This window comes from Carcharhinus amblyrhynchos, chromosome 19 (assembly GCF_965287045.1).
Source record: "Carcharhinus amblyrhynchos chromosome 19, sCarAmb.v2.hapA, whole genome shotgun sequence".
In the NCBI taxonomy this organism is placed as follows: Eukaryota; Metazoa; Chordata; class Chondrichthyes; order Carcharhiniformes; family Carcharhinidae; genus Carcharhinus; species Carcharhinus amblyrhynchos.
Genome location: NC_137342.1, coordinates 5,140,978 through 5,159,109, shown reverse-complemented (window position 1 = coordinate 5,159,109; position 18,132 = coordinate 5,140,978). Strand labels below are relative to the sequence as shown.

Here is an 18,132-nt window from a genome sequence, read left to right as displayed (position 1 = left end):
GAAGAGTGTCTGGGGTGGGATTGCAGTTGGTGTTGACTCGATGGGCCGAATGGCCTTATTCTGCACTGCAGGGATTCTATGAGATTGCAGTCATGTGCAGGCCTAGACTAAAGTAGCATAAGATCACAAGAATTAGGAGCAGGAGTAGGCCATTCAGTCCCTCAAGGCAGCTCCGCCATTCAATAAGATCCTGGTTGCTTTGACTGTGGCCTTCAGTCCACTTTCCTGCCTGTCCCCCATGACTTTTGACCTCTTTGGTCACTCAAAAACCTGTCTGACTCGGCCTGGGATATGTTCGACAATCCAGCTCCCACTGCTCCCTGTGGGAGAGAATTCCAAACCCTAACAACCCTCAGAGGAAACTCCTCCTCATCTCCATCTGGGATGGGAGGGCCTTCATTTATCTCTTAGAACATAGAACACTACAGCACAAACAGGCCCTTCGGCCCACGAGTTGCGCCGATCACATCAACACCTACCAATCTATAGACCTATCTATAACCCCCAATCCCATTAAATCCCATATACTCATCCAGAAGTCTTTTAAAAGACCCCAGCGAGTTCGCCTCCACCACCACTGACGGCAGCCGATTCCACTCACTCACCACCCTCTGAGTGAAAAACTTACCCCTAACATCTCCTCTGTACTTGCCTCCCCCCACCTTAAATCTGTGTCCTCTCGTAGCGACCATTTCAACCCGGGGAAATAGCCTCTGAGAATCCACCCTATCTATTCCTCTCAACATTTTATAAACCTCTATCAGGTCGCCTCTCAACCTTCGTCCCTCCAGGGAGAAGAGTCCCAGCTCCCTCAACCTAACTTCATAAGGCATGCCTCCCAATCCAGGCAACATTCTTGTAAATCTCCTCTGTACCCTTTCAATAGCTTCTACGTCTTTCCTATAGTGAGGCGACCAGAACTGCGCACAGTACTCCAAGTGAGGCCTGACAAGGGTCTTATAAAGTTGCAGCATTACCTCCCGACTCCTAAACTCAATCCCTCGATTAATGAAGGTCAGTACACCATACGCCTTCTTGACCACCTCCTCCACCTGCGAGGCCGATTTAAGAGTCCTGTGGACCCGGACCCCAAGATCCTTCTGCTCCTCAACACTACCAAGACTCCTGCCCTTGATAGTGTACTCGTTCATCCCATTGGTTCTGCCAAAATAGACGACTACACATTTATCCGCGTTGAAGTCCATCTGCCACTTCTCCGCCCAGTCCTGCATCCTATTTATGTCCTGCTGCAACTTTTGACATCCTTCCAGACCATCCACAACACCACCGACTTTCGTGTCATCGGCGAACTTACTTACCCATCCCTCCACTTCCTCATCTAGGTCATTTATGAAAATGACAAACAGCAAGGGTCCTAGAACAGATCCCTGGGGCACTCCACTGGTGACTGACCTCCATGCAGAAAAAGACCCATCCACAACCACTCTCTGCCTTCTGCAGGCAAGCCAGTTCTGGATCCACAAGGCCAAAGGCCCTTGGATCCCATGCCCTCGGATCCCATGCCCTCTCACCTTCTCAAGAAGTCTTGCCTGGAACTCTGTTCCAGGCTCTTCACGAGAGCAGAGGGAGCAGTGAAGGGATATCAATGAATCACTTGGCTTTTTCAAATCAAAATAGTTGCTTTCAATTTCAGTCTTTATGCCACCAGCACAGGCTATATTAAATCCAATTTCAGAACGTGCTAAAGTGAGATTTGAACTCATAACCGCTAGTTTGCCAGCACAGTACCAAAACCACCAGGTTAATGTGCCTGGAATCTGAAGTTACGCACGGGAAGCAGATTCAGCTGGAGTTTCCAAAGGGGAAATCGGACATATAATTGAAAATGAACAATTTCTCGAAGAGGAAATGAAGAAGGGACTGGGACTCGCTGGAAGCTCATACAGAGAGCCTCATGATAGGCTCAGCAACCTACTTCTGTTTGGCAGAACTCATCTGTAGTAATTGCTCCAACACATGACGCTAGGGTATAGCCCTCCAAGTCGTAAAACATCGTGAAAGGATCCATACGATCCCTACAACACAGAAAAAGGCCATTCGGCCCATCGAGTCTGCACCAACAACAATCCCACCCAGGCCCAATGCCTGTAACCCCACATATTTATCCTGCTAATCAAACTGACAATGAACCTAACCCACACATCTTTGGTCTGTGGGAGGAAATCGGAGCGCCCAAAGGAAAACCAATGTAGACATGGGGAGAAAGTGCAAACTCCCCACAGTCACCCGAGGCTAGAATTGAACCTGGGTCCCTGGCACTGAGGAAGTGATGCCAACCACTGTGCCAGTCACTAGGTGGATGTTTTAAAAGCCCAAAAGGTGGATGCAATTCGTTAGGCTAGAATCATAGAAACCCTACAGCACAGAAAGAGGCCATTCGGCCCATCGAGTCTGCACTGACCACAATCCCACCCAGGCCCTATCCTCATATCCTTACAGATTTACCCTCTAATCTCACTACACATCTTAGGACACTAAGGGCAATTTTAGCACAGCCAATCAACCTAACCCGCACATGTGGGAGGAAACCAGAGCACCTGGAGGAAACCCACGCAGACACGAGGAGAATGTGCAAACTCCACACAGACAGCAACCCGAGCCGGGAATCAAACCCAGGGCCCTGGAGCTGTGAAGCAGCAGTGCTAACCACTGTGCCGCCCTAGACTAGAGAGGCAACAAAACACTGTGGCAGAACCAAATAATTAGAAATAGTCGCTTGGTAGTAGAGAACTTGGAATAGTGCTGAGAAACATGTTGTCAAAGCTTTTCATCTCACACTCATCAGGACAAACACAAGAATGCCAAATTTCAAACTATCATCACAATTTATACTACAGGAGAAAAGGAGAAAAATAATTTTATCACAGAGAGGGACAAATCTCCAAGACCTTGTTTGGTAGCTTGAATACTTTAGCTAATCTCAGGGATGAAGCTAGATATTAAAACTTTTTAAAACCCACGCACCAATTCATTCTGGAGTTTTTCAGTCACGCTCCTTCCCTTTTCCAGTTCTTCCATTAAGCTTTTCAGTCTCGTCTCTGCAAGATCTCTGTGGCTTTTCTCTTCATCAAACTTTGCTTTAATATCTGCCAAGGAATGAAGAATATCAACCTACGAATGATGGTTCAGCTGTTTGAGAGGACATACTGTTTGGAATCAGCCTCAGATGTCAGCAGCAGTTCGTGTTAGCACGACTGCCTCAGAGGCAGAGGCTGCTGGGGTGAAATCCCGTTCCAGAGACTTGAGCATGGAAACAAGGCCGATGAGCACAGTGCAGTCCTGAGGGAGTGCTGGATGGTCAGAGATACCAACTTTCTAAAGGCGTTAAGCCGAGACCCGTCTGGTCTCCCAGGTGGAATCAAAAGGTTCTATTTTGCAGAAGAGCAGCAAAGTGCTCCCCAGTAAACAGGTCAACATTTATTCCACAACCAACGTCACAAAAACAGATATGATCACCAACTTGCTGTTTGTGGAAGATTGTTGTGTACAAGCCAGCTGCTAGTCCTACATTACAGCGGTGACCATATTTCATAAATATTTAATTGGATACAGTGCTTTGGAACATTCTGAATTGGGGGAGTGGCACGGAGCAGGCCGGGGGGGGGAGGGCGAAGGAGGTTGTGGAAGGGGAGGGGGTGCAAAGCGGGACGGGGTGGGGGGGGGGGGGGAGGGAGGGGCGCAAAGCAGGCCGGGGTTATGCACAAATGATTGAAGGTTACTGGACAAGTGTTAAGAAAGCATACAACATCCAGGGTTTTATGAATATGGGCACTGAGTCTAAAAATAACTTATAATGAACTGGTGTAAAACATTGGTTTGCCCTCAATATTTTATGAGCACGGTGTTTGATTCAGGTCTGTTCTGCACTTGTGACTTTCAAAACAATATCGAACACTGAAGAGAGAAAATGTTCCGAGCTCCGGGTCAAGGCAGGGGAGTGAGTCTAGTTGAGTTCCTCGAGGGGGAACGTGACAAGCCAAAAGGCCTCCCTCTTGGCTGTTACTGTTCTGTACATTGCAAATCTTCCTTTATTTAACTCAGTCCTTCAGTGAGGGAACTCCCACTCACCGACTAATTCAGTCGCTAACGTGGCAGCTTTCTGTTCCAACAACTCATTCATCTGTTTGACCTTCATCCCCTCTACCTGAGTATCTTCCAACTGGCGCTGGAGGTCTGTTAGCGCTACAAAAAGAGCAAATAAAAAGCCAGTTAGTAAACTTCCTCAGAGTTACTGCTTGTCAAAACTACAAGAAATAAGACTGGAGTAAAAGGTGGCCACGAGTACAGGTACATATTTTGTGATGGATTTTGGTAGGGATGGCACAGTTCTCAACACTGTGCAGGGACAGATGGAAGTGAGGGCACATTGGGCATAGCTCTTGGTAGGTGGCAGGACGCATTGAGAGTGGTTAGCAAAGCGAATGGGATCTCATGCTTCACAAAGGCACCAGGTATTAAAGTAGGGATGCTGTGCTGAACCTTTATGAAGTTCTCATTAAGCAACAACTAGACAGTTGCAACAAATTCTGGTGTTAGGACAGGTGTGAGGGTCTTGAGAGGGTGCAGAGGAGATTTACCAGAATGGTTCCAGGATTGAAGGATGTTAGTTACAAGGTGAGGTTGAAGAAACTTGGAGATCAAGGGAGTTTTGATAGAAATGTGCAAAATTAAGAGAGATTTAGAAAAGGACAAGGAGAAGCTGTTCCCATTAGCTGACAATACAAGGATTAGAAGGACACAGATTTAAGGTTTTTGGAAAGTAGTAGTGCACAGGTAATCATAAAATCCTTGCAATGCAGACAGAGGCCATTCAGCCCATCTAGTCTACTCCAACTTTCCCACTGGGAGAAAGAACTTTATTTTCTTTACCCAGCGAGTGGTAATGACCTGGAGCTCGAGGGTGTGGTAACAGAGACAATCAATAATTTCAAAAGGAAACTGGATGGGTAATCGAGGGGGACAACTTGCAGGGTTATATGGATAAAGCAGGGAAATGGGACTGATTGGTTTGCCCCACTGACATTGCCTTTCTCTGCGGCATCAATGACTCTTCAGAATTGATTTTAGAAAACGTCTGTCAGTCAACAGTTTCGATGCAGGTTGCTGGGACCATCTCATTTACCTGTCGAGTCAGGGGACATCACTCCACCGGACAGGGATGCCTGGAAAGAAATGTGGAACGAGTTTACAACACCATATCCAACACTTCACAATGTCAATTAGGTCAGCTGGATTGTTTTTAAATAAAAGAATGCAGCAATAATTCTAGAAATCAACTCAATGTAATCTGATATAAATATGACTCTCTACACACGGAGAGACAGTGACACCGTTTGTAACCATTTTTGTAATTTTAGTGGAAAACATCCCAGACAATTCAGGTAAACGCACTTCATTACTCTACAAACAATGCCCACTACTCAAAACCAAGTAAAGCACTTGTTACAGAAGTTCAGCACTCACATTGATTAATAAATATGTACACAATGCTTTTCCTCTCACCATTTCACCAGCAAATGGACAAAAAAGGTGAAAGCTTGTGTGTATATGCCATGCTGTATTCAAATATTAAGATCAAAGTCCTACAACTCGCGCCTCTTACACATCCTTATCAACTTATCAGAAATACAATGAGCCACACCTGGCTAGTAACTAACAGACTGGACAAAACTCAATTAAAGAAACTGCATCATTTTCAGTACTTGGAATCTGATACCATTTTACTTCCAAATGCAAGTCAGGTAGAGCTGAAGGAAAACTGAAAAATACCGTGGCTGACTTCACATCAGGCCCACATCAGCCTCATCCTGCCTTCGTTTTCCTCACCTCCCCAAAAAAATCTTCCAAGTCACTCCCTCTTAAATGCCATGACCCAGCAGTGCTTCAACAGCTTCAGGTAGTACAGGGCATACTCCAAAAACTCACGGGTGAAAGGTTCCTCCCAACCGCTCCCAAGGACCTGGATTCGATTCCCGGCTTGGGTCACTGCGCGGAGTTTGCATGTTCTCCCCATGTCTGCACGGATTTCCTCCAGGTGCTCCGGTTTCCTCCCATTATCCCAAGTTAGGTGAATTGGCCATGCTACACACACGCCCTCAGTGTACCCGAACAGGCGCCGCAATGTGGTGACTAGGGGATTTTCACAGTAACTTCATTGCAGTGTTAATCATAGAATCATTGAACCCAGTGGGACGGCGGCGTGGGCTCGTTGGGCCGAAGGGCCTGTTTCCCGTGCTGTGTGTTGTTCTCTTTGTTCAGTGAACAACATTACTGAATTACTGAATACAGTGCAGAATGAGGCCCTTCGGCCCATCGAGTCTGCACCGAACACAACCCCACCCAGGCCCTACCCCCATATCCCTACATATTATACTCACTAATCCCTCTAACCTACACATCCCTGGATATTAAGCGGCAATTTCTTAGCACGGCCAATCAACCCAACCCACACATCTTTGGACCGTGGGAGGAAACCGGAGCACCCGGAGGAAACCCACACAGACACGAGGAGAAGGTGCAAACTCCACACGGACAGTGACCTGAGCCGGGAATCAAACCCAGGACCCTGGAGCTGTGAAGCAGCAGTGCTAACCCGCTGTGCTACCGTGCCGCTCGTAACGTAAGCCTAGCTGCGTCACCTTAAATAACTTTAAATCTTATTGAAAAAAGCAGCAGCCTTTTCACCTTGCCCTGCTACCTTTAAAGATAGTGCTTATGAACCCCAGGACTCTCTGCTCTTGCGCCCAGGTCCAAGCATCACAGAGACAACCAGGGCTGCTGTGCAAAAGGTTACGTAAATCAACACTGGCTGCAATCCAGCTTTCCAGATATCGCAAAGCCTGGCACTGAAGGTATGTGAAAGGAATTACTTGCTTCAGCTGTCCTTGCACTTTATCCAGTTCTTTCTTCAACTCTTGCGTGAACCAGCGCTCCTCCTGTGGGGAGAAGAGATCAGCGGTTTGAGTAGAAGTGGAGCCCAGTGGCTACGGGCAACAACAGGTGGAGCTGCAGAAATCTGAACATGCACATTCCAACCTTTAAGGAGGCCTGGAGATCCTGCACCTCTTGTTGATGGAGCGCGAGGTCATCTCTGCACGGGAAAGGGAAACGTTATTAATTATGGTGCACAGATCCGCCACAAATACAAACTGCTCACTTCCCCCTCCTCCATCTCCACTGGAGCCTCAAATTAATTTACTGCCAGCTATCGGCAACGATCAGCACCAGCGATGTAGGAAAACACTGAGGCTGTTTAAACACCCCTAAAATCTGTAACGCTTTCTTCTCGCAGAAGAGTGCCTTAGATCACTTGAGGAAGCAAAGGGAAAAACAAAGGGATATCCTTCCCAAGCTGGGATCATTTGCCAGGGTGTTGCGGTTATTGACCGAGTAACACATGATACTTTTTTATTCATTCATGGGACAGGGGCATCTCTGACTGGCCAGCATTTATCGCCCATCCCTACTTGCCCTTGGAGGGCAGTTGTGAGTCAACCACATTGCTGAGGCTCTGGAGTCACATATAGGCCGGATCGGAGTAAGGACGGCAGATTTCCTTCCCTGAAGGATAGTAGTGAACTAGATAGGTTTTTCTGACAATGGTTTCATGGTCGTCAGTAGATTCATAATTTCAGATTTTTTTTAAACTGAATTTAAATTCCGCCATCTGCCGTGGTGGGATTCGAACCCAGGTCCCCAGCTGAGTTCCTGAATTAATAGTCTAGCGATAATACCACTCGGCCATCACCTCCCCACTTCTAACCAATAAGACTATCTTTCCCTCCATTTGAAGTGTTGGGTTAACGGAAGTGATCACATTTCCATTTGAACCTTACCGAATCAGAAACAAAAAGGCACAAAAGTTATGGTGAACCTTTAGAAAACGCTGGTTCAGTCCCAACTAGAGTACCGTGTTCAATTCTGGGCACCGCACTTCAGGAATAACGTGAAATCATTAGAGAGGGTGCAGAAAAGGTTTACAAGTATGGTCTCGGGGCTAAGAAACTTCAGTTAGATAGACAGACGCCAGAAACTGGAGTTCTTCATCTCAGCGAAGGTGAAGAGGGGATTAAGCGATCAAAACAAAGAGTAAATGGAGACAAACTGTTACCAGTGAAGCAAAGGTTAAAAACTACAAGGCGCAGATTTAAGGTGATCAACAAAAGAACCAAAGACAACGTAAGAGTTTTTTTAATACTCTACAAGTGGGTCGGATCTGGAATGTGCAGCCTGAGAAAGTGGTGGGGGGCAGATTCAATCGTGGCTTTCAAAGAGGATCTCGGCAATTATATCAAGAGAAAGAAACATGCAGGGTTACAGAGAAAGGAAGGGATGTTGGAGTAGCTGAGTTGCTCTAGCACAGAGCTAGCACAGGCACGATGGGCTGAATGGCCTCCTTCTGTGGTCTAACCACCTTGTGATTCTAATTTGAAACATGAGCCATTCAAAGTAATTTCTTTTTCACGGGAAGGTCGGAGCCAAATATTTTCCCACTCCCACTCCCCTTCATCTAAACCCTATCTACCCGAGAGGGTTCATCAGCATCAAAAATGTTAGACCACAACACACCAGACATGCAGAAAGTGCGAGTGCTTACTCTCATCACCAGGAGGGAGATAAGTGAACTTATAAATGGTTTATTTTATTAAGGGATACACTTAATTTTCAAAACTCACATCCAGAACATTTAAAAATAATTTGATTATAGAGAGGGGTCGGTAGGGTGGAATTTTTCTGTAATAAGTTAGACAGATAAAGGCATTCTCCATTATAACATTGCAAACTGCTGCCCGTTTAACAATGATGGTCTGTGTGCCCTGGCTGGTCACATTTTCTGTTAGACATCTTGCCTCAATTTGATTTAGTTCCATCCGGAAAGTGCTCCACAGCCGATTAGATACCTTTTGAAGAGTCTTTTGTATGGAATGCTACAGCCAATTTGTAAGAGCGCACGAAAAGCATTCAGATAAATGGCCATATCGCCTATCTTTACTGCCAGTGGCCAGCACACAGTGGTTAGCGCTACTGCCTCACAGTGTCAAAGACCAGGTTCGATACTGGCATAGGTCACTGGCTGTGGAGTTTGCACATTCTCCCTCTGTCTGTGTGGGTTTCCTCCGGTTTTCACCCACAGCCCCTCCAAATTTGTGCGGGTCAGGTGGGCTGACCATGCTAAATTGCCCCTTAGTGCCCCAAAATGTGTAGGTTAGGGGGAATTAGCCATGGTAAATGTGCAGGGTCACAGGGATAGGGTAGAGGGGAAGGCCTGGTGGGATGCTCTTTCGGAAAGTCAGTGCAGGCTCAATGGGCCAAATGGCCTTTTTCTGCGCTGTAGGAATTGTATGCTTTGCTTTGAAATAGAAGCACTGGATCATTCATATCTGCCTGAGACAGAGCCTCGGTTTATCACTGCGCCCAAAGGGCGAGGCAATGGCCTAGTGATGTTATCCTTCGACTTTTAATCCAGAAACTCAGCTAATGTTCTGGAGACCCTGGTTCGAATCCCGCCATGGTTGATAGAGGAATTTGAATTCAATAAAAAAAATCTGGAATTAAGAATCTACTGATGACCGTGAAACCATTGTCGGAAAAATCCATCCGGCTCGTTAGCGTCCTTTAGGGAAGGAAATCTGCCTTCCTTACCTGGTCTGGCCTACATGTGATTCCACAGCCACAGCAATGTGGTTGACTCTGCCCTCTGAAATGGCCGAGCAAGTCAAGGGCAATTAGGGACGAGCAACAAATACCAGCCAGCCAGTGACACCATGTCCCACGAATGAAGCACAAAGAAAATTGCCCCCAAAGGACAGCACCTCCCAACAGAGCAGCAGTCCCCACCTGCTTCGATGTTTCATTCAAGTCTTGGAGGGGAGACTGGAACCCATAACCTTCTGACTCAAAAGGCAAGCCAAGGCTGACATTGAAAATACAAATCGACTGATAAACTAGTGTCAACAATTAGACATCTTCATTTGCCAAGTTCCAGTGAGTATTCTAAACAGCACAGCGCCGAGTCTGCTGAATGAACCCAGAGTGTCTGAGGTGAGCAGAAAAATAGCAGAAAGAGCTTCCGAAAAGCGCAGACACAAACCTTCTCAAAGCTGTTTCTTCTCTGGGGCCAGTGTCATTTCCCGGTTCGTGAAATGCTTCGTAGTGTTTGAAGAGATCTTCTGCTGAAGCATGAGACTTCATGCACAGCGGGCAAATGAAACCCTGCGAAACGGAAGTAGACACAAAAATAAAGAGGCCGGCATGTTCACGCACACAAATCCAGCGCTGCTCACACGCACAGAGGTTCACTGGAAATGGGGAGCAAAGAAAGGTGACACCTCACAGCAAAAGGTTGCAACGCCAAACAGATCATGCTAAGCGGACAGAGTCGCTGGGGGAAAATCAGAGAATGAAAGCAGTTCCACTGCAGCACTGACTGGTGCAGAAGCTGATGATGAATATTGCATGCTGCTTGTGTGCATGAGTATTCATCTCTGCCTATTAGTGTATTAGGGTCAGCACTCGCAACAAATCCTCCATAACCAACAAAGCCTAACCCCTCCACTCTCGGCAAACCACCTCGGCTTCATTCTGCGGACAACAGCCCCCTTACTGGCAACCTGCTGGGGTCCACTTTAAATGTACACATCAGCCTCTGACAAACATCTTAACCCAAGGCCTGGGCAGGGGTGAGCTCTGGGCAACCTCTCCCCAGACCCAACTCAAGTTAAAGTTTATTTATTGGTGTCACAAGTAGGCTTAATTAGCACTGCAATGAAGTTACTGTGAAAATCCCCTAGCCGCCACACTCCGGCACCTGTTTGGGTATACCGGGGGAGAATTTAGCATGGCTGATGCACCCAACCGACACGTCTTTCAGACTGTGGGAGCAAACTGGAGCACCTGCGGAAACCCACGAAAACACGAGAAGAACGCACAGACTCTGCAGGAACAGTGACCTGAGGAATTGAACCCGGGTCCCTGGCACTGTGAGGCAGCAGTGGCACCACTGTGCCATCCTGGTATCGAGGGACAGATGGATTCCCAGAATGTACACTGGCCTTCAAGTACCATAATCACCCCGTCCTCCATTGAGTCTATTTGCTGCCTCTTACTGAGGAGTCCTTTTCATACCTGTCCATTTGAGACAATGTGCATTTACACGGCTTTAACACAGCAACACATCCCTAGTAGGGTTACCAAAACAAAAATCTGCTTCAGGTTGGATTATTTGGTTCCTTTGCCATAATAATCACAAAAGCTGCGCTACCCTCATCAAGCTGCTTAATTCTCTTGCTGAACTTCAGTTCAAATACCAGGCAACGTGACTGAACGGGCGTTCCAGTGCAGTAATATTTAATGAAAATGCGCAGGATGCATGTGACTACGACATTGCAATCTGCTCTGTCAGAAACCAAATTCATTCTGACTTGAGAACTTCCCGACTACTGGAGATCATTGCCTGCATTATAGTTCTGCAGTTGCTGCACCCGAAACACTGGTGAATCATACTTGATCATATAAAACATCTGGATGCCAGTGGTAATGCCCCAGGTGCACGTATTATAAAATACATTACCATAAACGGTGTCTCACTAACACTGCTCGCAGGTCTCCCTCAGGTACAGTTCATGAATCATCTGACTTGCCTTGTTAACTTGGGCCTTCCCCTGGTGCTATGTCCTTTCTCCCACTACAGTTCTTTAACCTAGGTTGGCGCGTTAAAAGTCTAACGGAGTCTTCCACAACCGACAGTCTCTGGTCTCGGTGCTTAGAGCTCATTCTCCTCAATCCTCAGATCGTGCACACCTCAGTCTCCTCAAGCCTCTCAACAGGAATGGAAACCATTGCCCACTATGTAAACAAGCTTCCAGTAAACCTAAACTGTTGTTGTCAGTGAATTTGGTCTCAAGTTTTAAAATTGTATCAAAATTCCTAATCTTACTATTCTTAGATCTCGCACATTTCCTACATATCCTTCATTGTGGGGGAGTGGCAGCACAGTGTTAGCACACTGCTGCCGCAAAGCGCCAGGGACCAATTCTTTTGTCAACGCAAATCTTTCTCTTACCCAGCTGAAGTCTTTCTCTGTCACGGTCAATGTCACTGTTCTTCTGAACTTGGTTCTCAAAATTCCTCTTCCTTTTCTTCAAATCTCAATGACTCAAAGTCAAGACGCAACAAGGCAGAGAATCCCATTACACGCAGACCGGAATTTTACCGGCACGCCCGCCCCGATTCCAGGAGCAGGTGAGGCTTGGAGAATGGCATTCTCCATTGGCCTTGGGCAGGACCTTACGAACCTCAAGCAAACGTGCCAGTAAAATTCCACACATCGAGTCTACAAATAACTGACCTCCAATGCAGCCCGTTCAGGGGGACTTGGGAAACCTATGCAAGGTCAGTGAAGAGTATTCAAGGGTACAGGAAGGAGCAAGGAGCAATGATTCTGCCAATGAATGGTACAAAGATGTGGATCCAACACTCAAAGAACATTAATATCTCCTTGTTAAAAATACAGATTGCATACAGAACTTCTTTCTGATCAATTCCTTTTCATCGGGCACTCCAACAAACCAGATCTTCGAAGAAAGCAACTGTAGTTTCTAATAATTACAAGCCTAATTATTTTGAAAGGTGAGCGGGGGAATGCTCAGGGTTATTACTGTTGAACATTGGAAGTACATGGATATGTACTTATAATATAATAGAAAATAGAATGTAATATCTCTAATATAGATAATAAAAAACAGTCAGCATTGCAATCAATGGATTAAGCTTTACAATCCTCGAGTAATTGGTCTCCTGAGTGAACAAGATTAAAATTGGAATTACATCAGAAAACCTTAGTGTGCTCCTTTCCTGAGTAGAATTTTAGACTCCAATTAAAAAATGGCTCTCATTTTTTTCTGACTTAGTGAGCAAAGTATAGTCAACATACAACAGTCCAGTTTCTATTACTGAGCATCTATTACTGATGAACACACAGGTAGTTGGTATATAAGTCATACAGTAGCAATATTCAAAGAGGGCCACTAAATTAGGGGCTATTAGTGATAACGCGTAATGATAATGGGCAAACTTTAAAGACATTGAGAGCAGTTTAAAATTCAGCAAAGAAGGACCAAGGAATTAAGAAGGGGAAAATACAGTACAAATGTAAGCTTGCAGGGAACATAAAGGCTTACACTAAGTTTCTATAGAAACATAAAGAGAAAGAGGTTGGTGAAGACAAACGTAGGTCCCCTACAAACAGAAACGGGGGACTGTATAATAAAGGACAAAGAAATGGCTGAACAAATGAATACACAAATGAAGACACGTAGGACAAGGGGCCATGGACTCAAGGTGAGGGGGGGAGAGATACAACACAGATGTTAGAGGGAGGTTTTTCACACAGAGGGTAGTGGGGGTATGGAATGCTCTGCCAAGTAAGGTGGTGGAGGCAAACACACTAGAGTCATTTAAGAGCAACTTAGACAGGCACATGACTGGGTTGGAGATGGGTGGATATAGGAGATTGTTTCAAATAAGGGTCATTAGCATTGGGACGTCCCTGGTAATGTAAATGGATATGGTATGATAATAATGTTTTTCTCTTTTCATTCACAGGTTTTAAGTCGGTCCACCTCGTGTTCAACGAGGGGCATACACGCGATGGGTGATACTTGGGCTGCTCTTGGTTGTTCGAGATTGGCCTAGTGCTTCATGTCGTTAGTGTGTGCCTAAACTGGACAAGATACTGGGCAAGACGACAGCTCAGTGACTATCGCTGATTGCTGTGCAGACACATGGATTTGGACCGGTGTCTGTGGGAGTTTGCGCATTCTCCCCATGCTTGCGTGGGTTTTCTCCGGGTGCTCCGGTTTCCTCCCACACCCCAAAGATGTGCTGTTAGGCTGATTGGCAGGAATAAATTGTCCCTAAATCAGATTCCCTCAATCTGGATGGCCATAAAACATTAGACAGGGGTCGTGGGTGGAGAGGGGGACTGGTGGTGTTGAGATGGCGGCGCGGGCTCATTGGGCCAAAGGGCCTGTTTCCCAGGCTGATTTTGTTCTTTGTTCTTTGTATACTTTGATTCTGTCTTCACAAATCAGATGCCAGAAATGTTGGAGAATGCAAGATTTAGTGAGAGGGAAGAACTGAGGAAAACCAAATTTAGCAGAGAAAGAGTGTTGGGAATGTTGATGGGATTGAAGGTGGATAGATCCCCAGGGCCTGATAATCTTCATCCCAGAGTACTTAAGGGAGTGGCTAGAGAAATAGATGCAGTGGTGGTTATCTTCCAGGATTCTAGAGACTCTGGAACAGTCCCTGCAGATTGGATGGTAGGGAAGATCACTCCAATGTTCAGAAAGGGAGGTAGAGAGAAAACAGGGAGTTATCGAGCAGTTAAGCTCAACATCGGTAGTGGGGGAACTTCTCAAATCCATTATCAAGGACTTTATGGCGGAGCATTTAGAAAGCAGTGATATGATCAAAGTCAGCATGGATTTACGAAGGGGAAATCATGTTTGACAAATCTGTTGGAATTCTTTGAAGATATAACTAGTAGAGTTGACAAGGGGAACCAGTGGATGTGGTATTTGTGGACGAAATCCCACACAAGAGATTATTGCGCAAGATTACAGCGCATGGGATTGGGGGAAGTGCATTGAGATGGATAGAAAACTGGTTGGCAGACAGGAAACAAAGAGTAGGAATTAATGGGTGCTTTACAAATTGGCAGGCAGTAACTAGTGGGGTGCCACAGGGATCGACGCTGGGACCCCAGCTATTCACAATATATATTAATGATTTGTATGAGGGAACAAAACGTAACATCTCAAAGTTTGCAGATGATACCAAGTTGGGCGGGAGGGCAAACTGTGACAAGGATGCAGAGATCCTTCAGAATGATCTGGACAGGTTGGGTGATTGGGCAAATCAGTGGCAGATACAGTATAATTTGGATAAGTGTGAAGTTATTCCCTTCGGAAGCAAAAGCAAGAAAGCAGGTTACTATCTGAATGGCTGTAAATTGGGAGAGGGGAGTGTACAGAGGGACCTGGGTGTTCTTGTGCACCAGTCACTGAAGGTAAGCATGCTGGTACAGCAGGCAGTAAAGAAGGCAAATGGCATGTTGGCCTTCATTGCGAGAGGTTTCGAGTACAGGAGCAGGGATGTGTTGTTGCAATTATGATGTGGGTATGCCGGCGTTGGACTGGTGTAAACACAGTAAAAAGTCTGACAACACCAGGTTTTAGTCCAACCTATTTATTTGATAATATACTCGCAAGCTTTCGGGTTAGCCCCTAAAGCTGTGCTTTATATGCTCTGTCTGAGGCCAGAACTCTCCATTCACCTGACGAAGGGACTAACCCGAAAGCTTGCGAGTATATTATCAAATAAATAGGTTGGACTAAAACCTGGTGTTGTCAGACTTTTTACGTTGTTGCAATTATACAGGGACTTGGTGAGGCCAAACCTAGGATATTGTGTGCAGTTTTTCTGAGTTCTTGCTCTCGAGGGAGTGCAGCAAAGGTTTACTAGATTGATTCCAGGAATGGTGGGACTGATGTATGAGGAGAGATTAACTAGGTTAGGATTGTTTTCGCTGGAGTTCAGACGAATGAGAGGGTTTCATAGAGACTTATAAAATTCTAACAGGTCTAGACAGAATAGATGCAGGAAGGAAGTTGCCGTTGGCAGGTTTCAAGGTAGACCATTTCGCAAGCGAGGGGACATTTCTTCACCCAGAGTGGTGAGCCTGTGGAATTCATTCCCACAGGAAATAGTTGATGCCAAAACATTGAATGCATTCAAGAAGCGGCTGGATATAGCACTTGGGGCAAACGAGATCAAAGGTTATGGGGAGAAAGCAGGATTAGGCTATTGAGTTGGATGATCAGCCATGATCGTAATGAATGGTGGAGCAGGCTCAAAGGGCCAAATGGCCTCCTCCTGCTCCTATCTTGTATTTTTCTATGTTTTCAGTTCATTATTTTATAATGGGAGAACGCTCATTTGCAATCAAACCTCCTGTCTGTACACAGGAGAACTTAAGTATTAGTTCATGGGAATTGGTCTGTTAACGGAAGATGCTTTCTGTGAATGTTCCCCAAGGATGATACGCAAATTCACAGAATTTCCAAATGTTTTCTTTCCAGGTAGCACAGTGGTTATATTACTAGCCTGGTAATCCTGGACATAATAATCTGATGAGATGTTCACATGCAGCCACAGGGATAGGAACACACCGGTGAATGGTTCCAGGAACGATGTTAGATTGGAGAAATTGGGACTGTTCTCCTTGGAGAGAAGGCGGATAAAAGAAGACATTCAAACTCATGAGGGGGCTGGGCAGAGTAGATTGGGAGAAACTGTTCCTGCTCATAAAAGGATCAGGAACGAGAGTGCACAGATTTAAGGTGATTTGTAAAAGGAGCAAAAGTGATGTGAGAATGAAGAATGGGCTCCATTAAATATGAACAGCTCATAAAAATCTTTGCCTTATTTATAAACTCTTCTCACCGAGCTGATGTTTCCAATGTGCAACTGCGGATTCCTTCAGATCTCTCTCCTTGGACCCTGCCTACAGCTTCCAAACGCACACATACACGCAGGTACACACACCCCTCCCCAGTCAGTCTGAAAACACACCAGCTGTCGCAAGTTTTCTGGCCACAGGGACAACATCTGGGAACACCTGGAAATCCAGCATTTTACACAACCTCCCAAAGCAGCTCAAACTTCCTCCTGTGTGACTGTAAATAATGCGTCTGACACCTATCCAATAGATACGACCTGTTGAACTTGCTGGAAGGAATGAACGGCTAACTCCTGTTCGTATGCCTGATCCGATACGCTTTAGCTTCCCGTTCCTCCTCACTCAACACAACAAGCAGTAAAAAAAACAAAACCAGCTCGAAAAGCAGAGACAAATTAAGGGTGCTCCAGTCGCAAGGCTTTTAAGATGTCAGAACGTGCCTGACCTATTTAGGCTAATTGGACCTATTCCTTGGTAACGGTCTGTGTTGCTGTTTCTAGTTCATTGCCGACAGTCAAAATGTGCAGAGTGGCACAAAAAAATTGTAAACGGACAGCAAAATTACCAGCAGCCTAACGATCCACCCCACAGTCATTCATATAACTCCCAAACCAGCTTCAAAATACTTAACTGGTGATCCCTGGAGATGCACAAATTGAGTTACCTTCCTTATTGACCACAAGAGTTGCCGATCATAATTACATAGCGATCTTCTCCAAATACTTGAGTGTTTCCCTAAACTAAATGCATTATCTCCAAATTTGCGGACGATACAAAGTTGAGTGGGAGCAGAGATGCTTCAGTGTGGTTTGGGCAGGGTGAGCGCGTGGACATATGCATGGCAGGTGCAGTATAATGTAGATAAATATAAGGTTATCCACTCTGGTAGCAATAACAGGAAAGCAGATTATTACTTGAATGGGTGTAAATTGAGAGAGGTGGATCCTCAGCGAGACCTTTGTGCTCTCATGCACTAGTCGCTGAAAGCAAGCATGCAGGAACAGCAGATGGTAAAAATGGCAAATATGTTGGCCTTCACAGCAAGAGGACTTTAGTACAGGAAGAGAGATGTTCACTACAACTGCACAGGGTGTTGGTGAGGACACATCTGGAATATAGTGCGCAGTTTTGGTGTCCACATCCAAGGAAGGGTATCCTTGCTCCAGATGGGAGTACAGCGAAGGTTTACCGGGCTGATTCCAGGGATGGCAGGTCCTGTCACATGAGGAGAGACTAGGTCGGCTGGTATTATATTCACTGGAGTTTTAGAAGAGCGAGGGGGGATCTCATAGAAACTTGTAAAATTCTAACAGGATTGGACAGGGTAGATTGAGAAGAGAGCATGTGATTGGGGGGGGGTCCATTATGATGTAACCAAAGGTAACATGCTATGAAGGTCAGCTGACCAGACAGACAGTGTAACCAATGGCGAAGTGATGTGGTCAGCTGACCTCTTAGAAATAGAAAACAGATGGGGATTGTGGGTGCTCGTGTGGCCTAAGTGTTGGTGTAATGAAATTTCTTCATTAAATCTTTTTCTTTGATGTACTTTGTGAAATTTGTTCATTTATTGCTTGCTACTGAAGTCA

At 45.7% G+C, this 18,132-nt stretch overlaps 1 protein-coding gene across 4 annotated transcripts in view; it reads right to left on the bottom strand.

The window, feature by feature from the left end:
• Window positions 1–18,132, bottom strand: part of eea1 (early endosome antigen 1) — a 94,025-nt gene that overhangs the window by 56,895 nt on the left and 18,998 nt on the right. For 3 of the 4 annotated variants that reach the window (XM_080207177.1, XM_080207175.1, XM_080207176.1), the window contains 6 exons: window positions 10,112–10,233; window positions 7,057–7,111; window positions 6,891–6,956; window positions 5,144–5,183; window positions 4,090–4,203; window positions 2,986–3,107 (listed from right to left, as the gene is read on the bottom strand). In XM_080207177.1, coding sequence (XP_080063303.1) covers window positions 2,986–3,107; window positions 4,090–4,203; window positions 5,144–5,183; window positions 6,891–6,956; window positions 7,057–7,111; window positions 10,112–10,233 — 519 coding nt within the window. Of the gene's footprint in view, window positions 1–2,985; window positions 3,108–4,089; window positions 4,204–5,143; window positions 5,184–6,890; window positions 6,957–7,056; window positions 7,112–10,111; window positions 10,234–18,132 lie in introns of those variants that run through there. The other variant, XM_080207178.1, reaches the window with a different exon arrangement.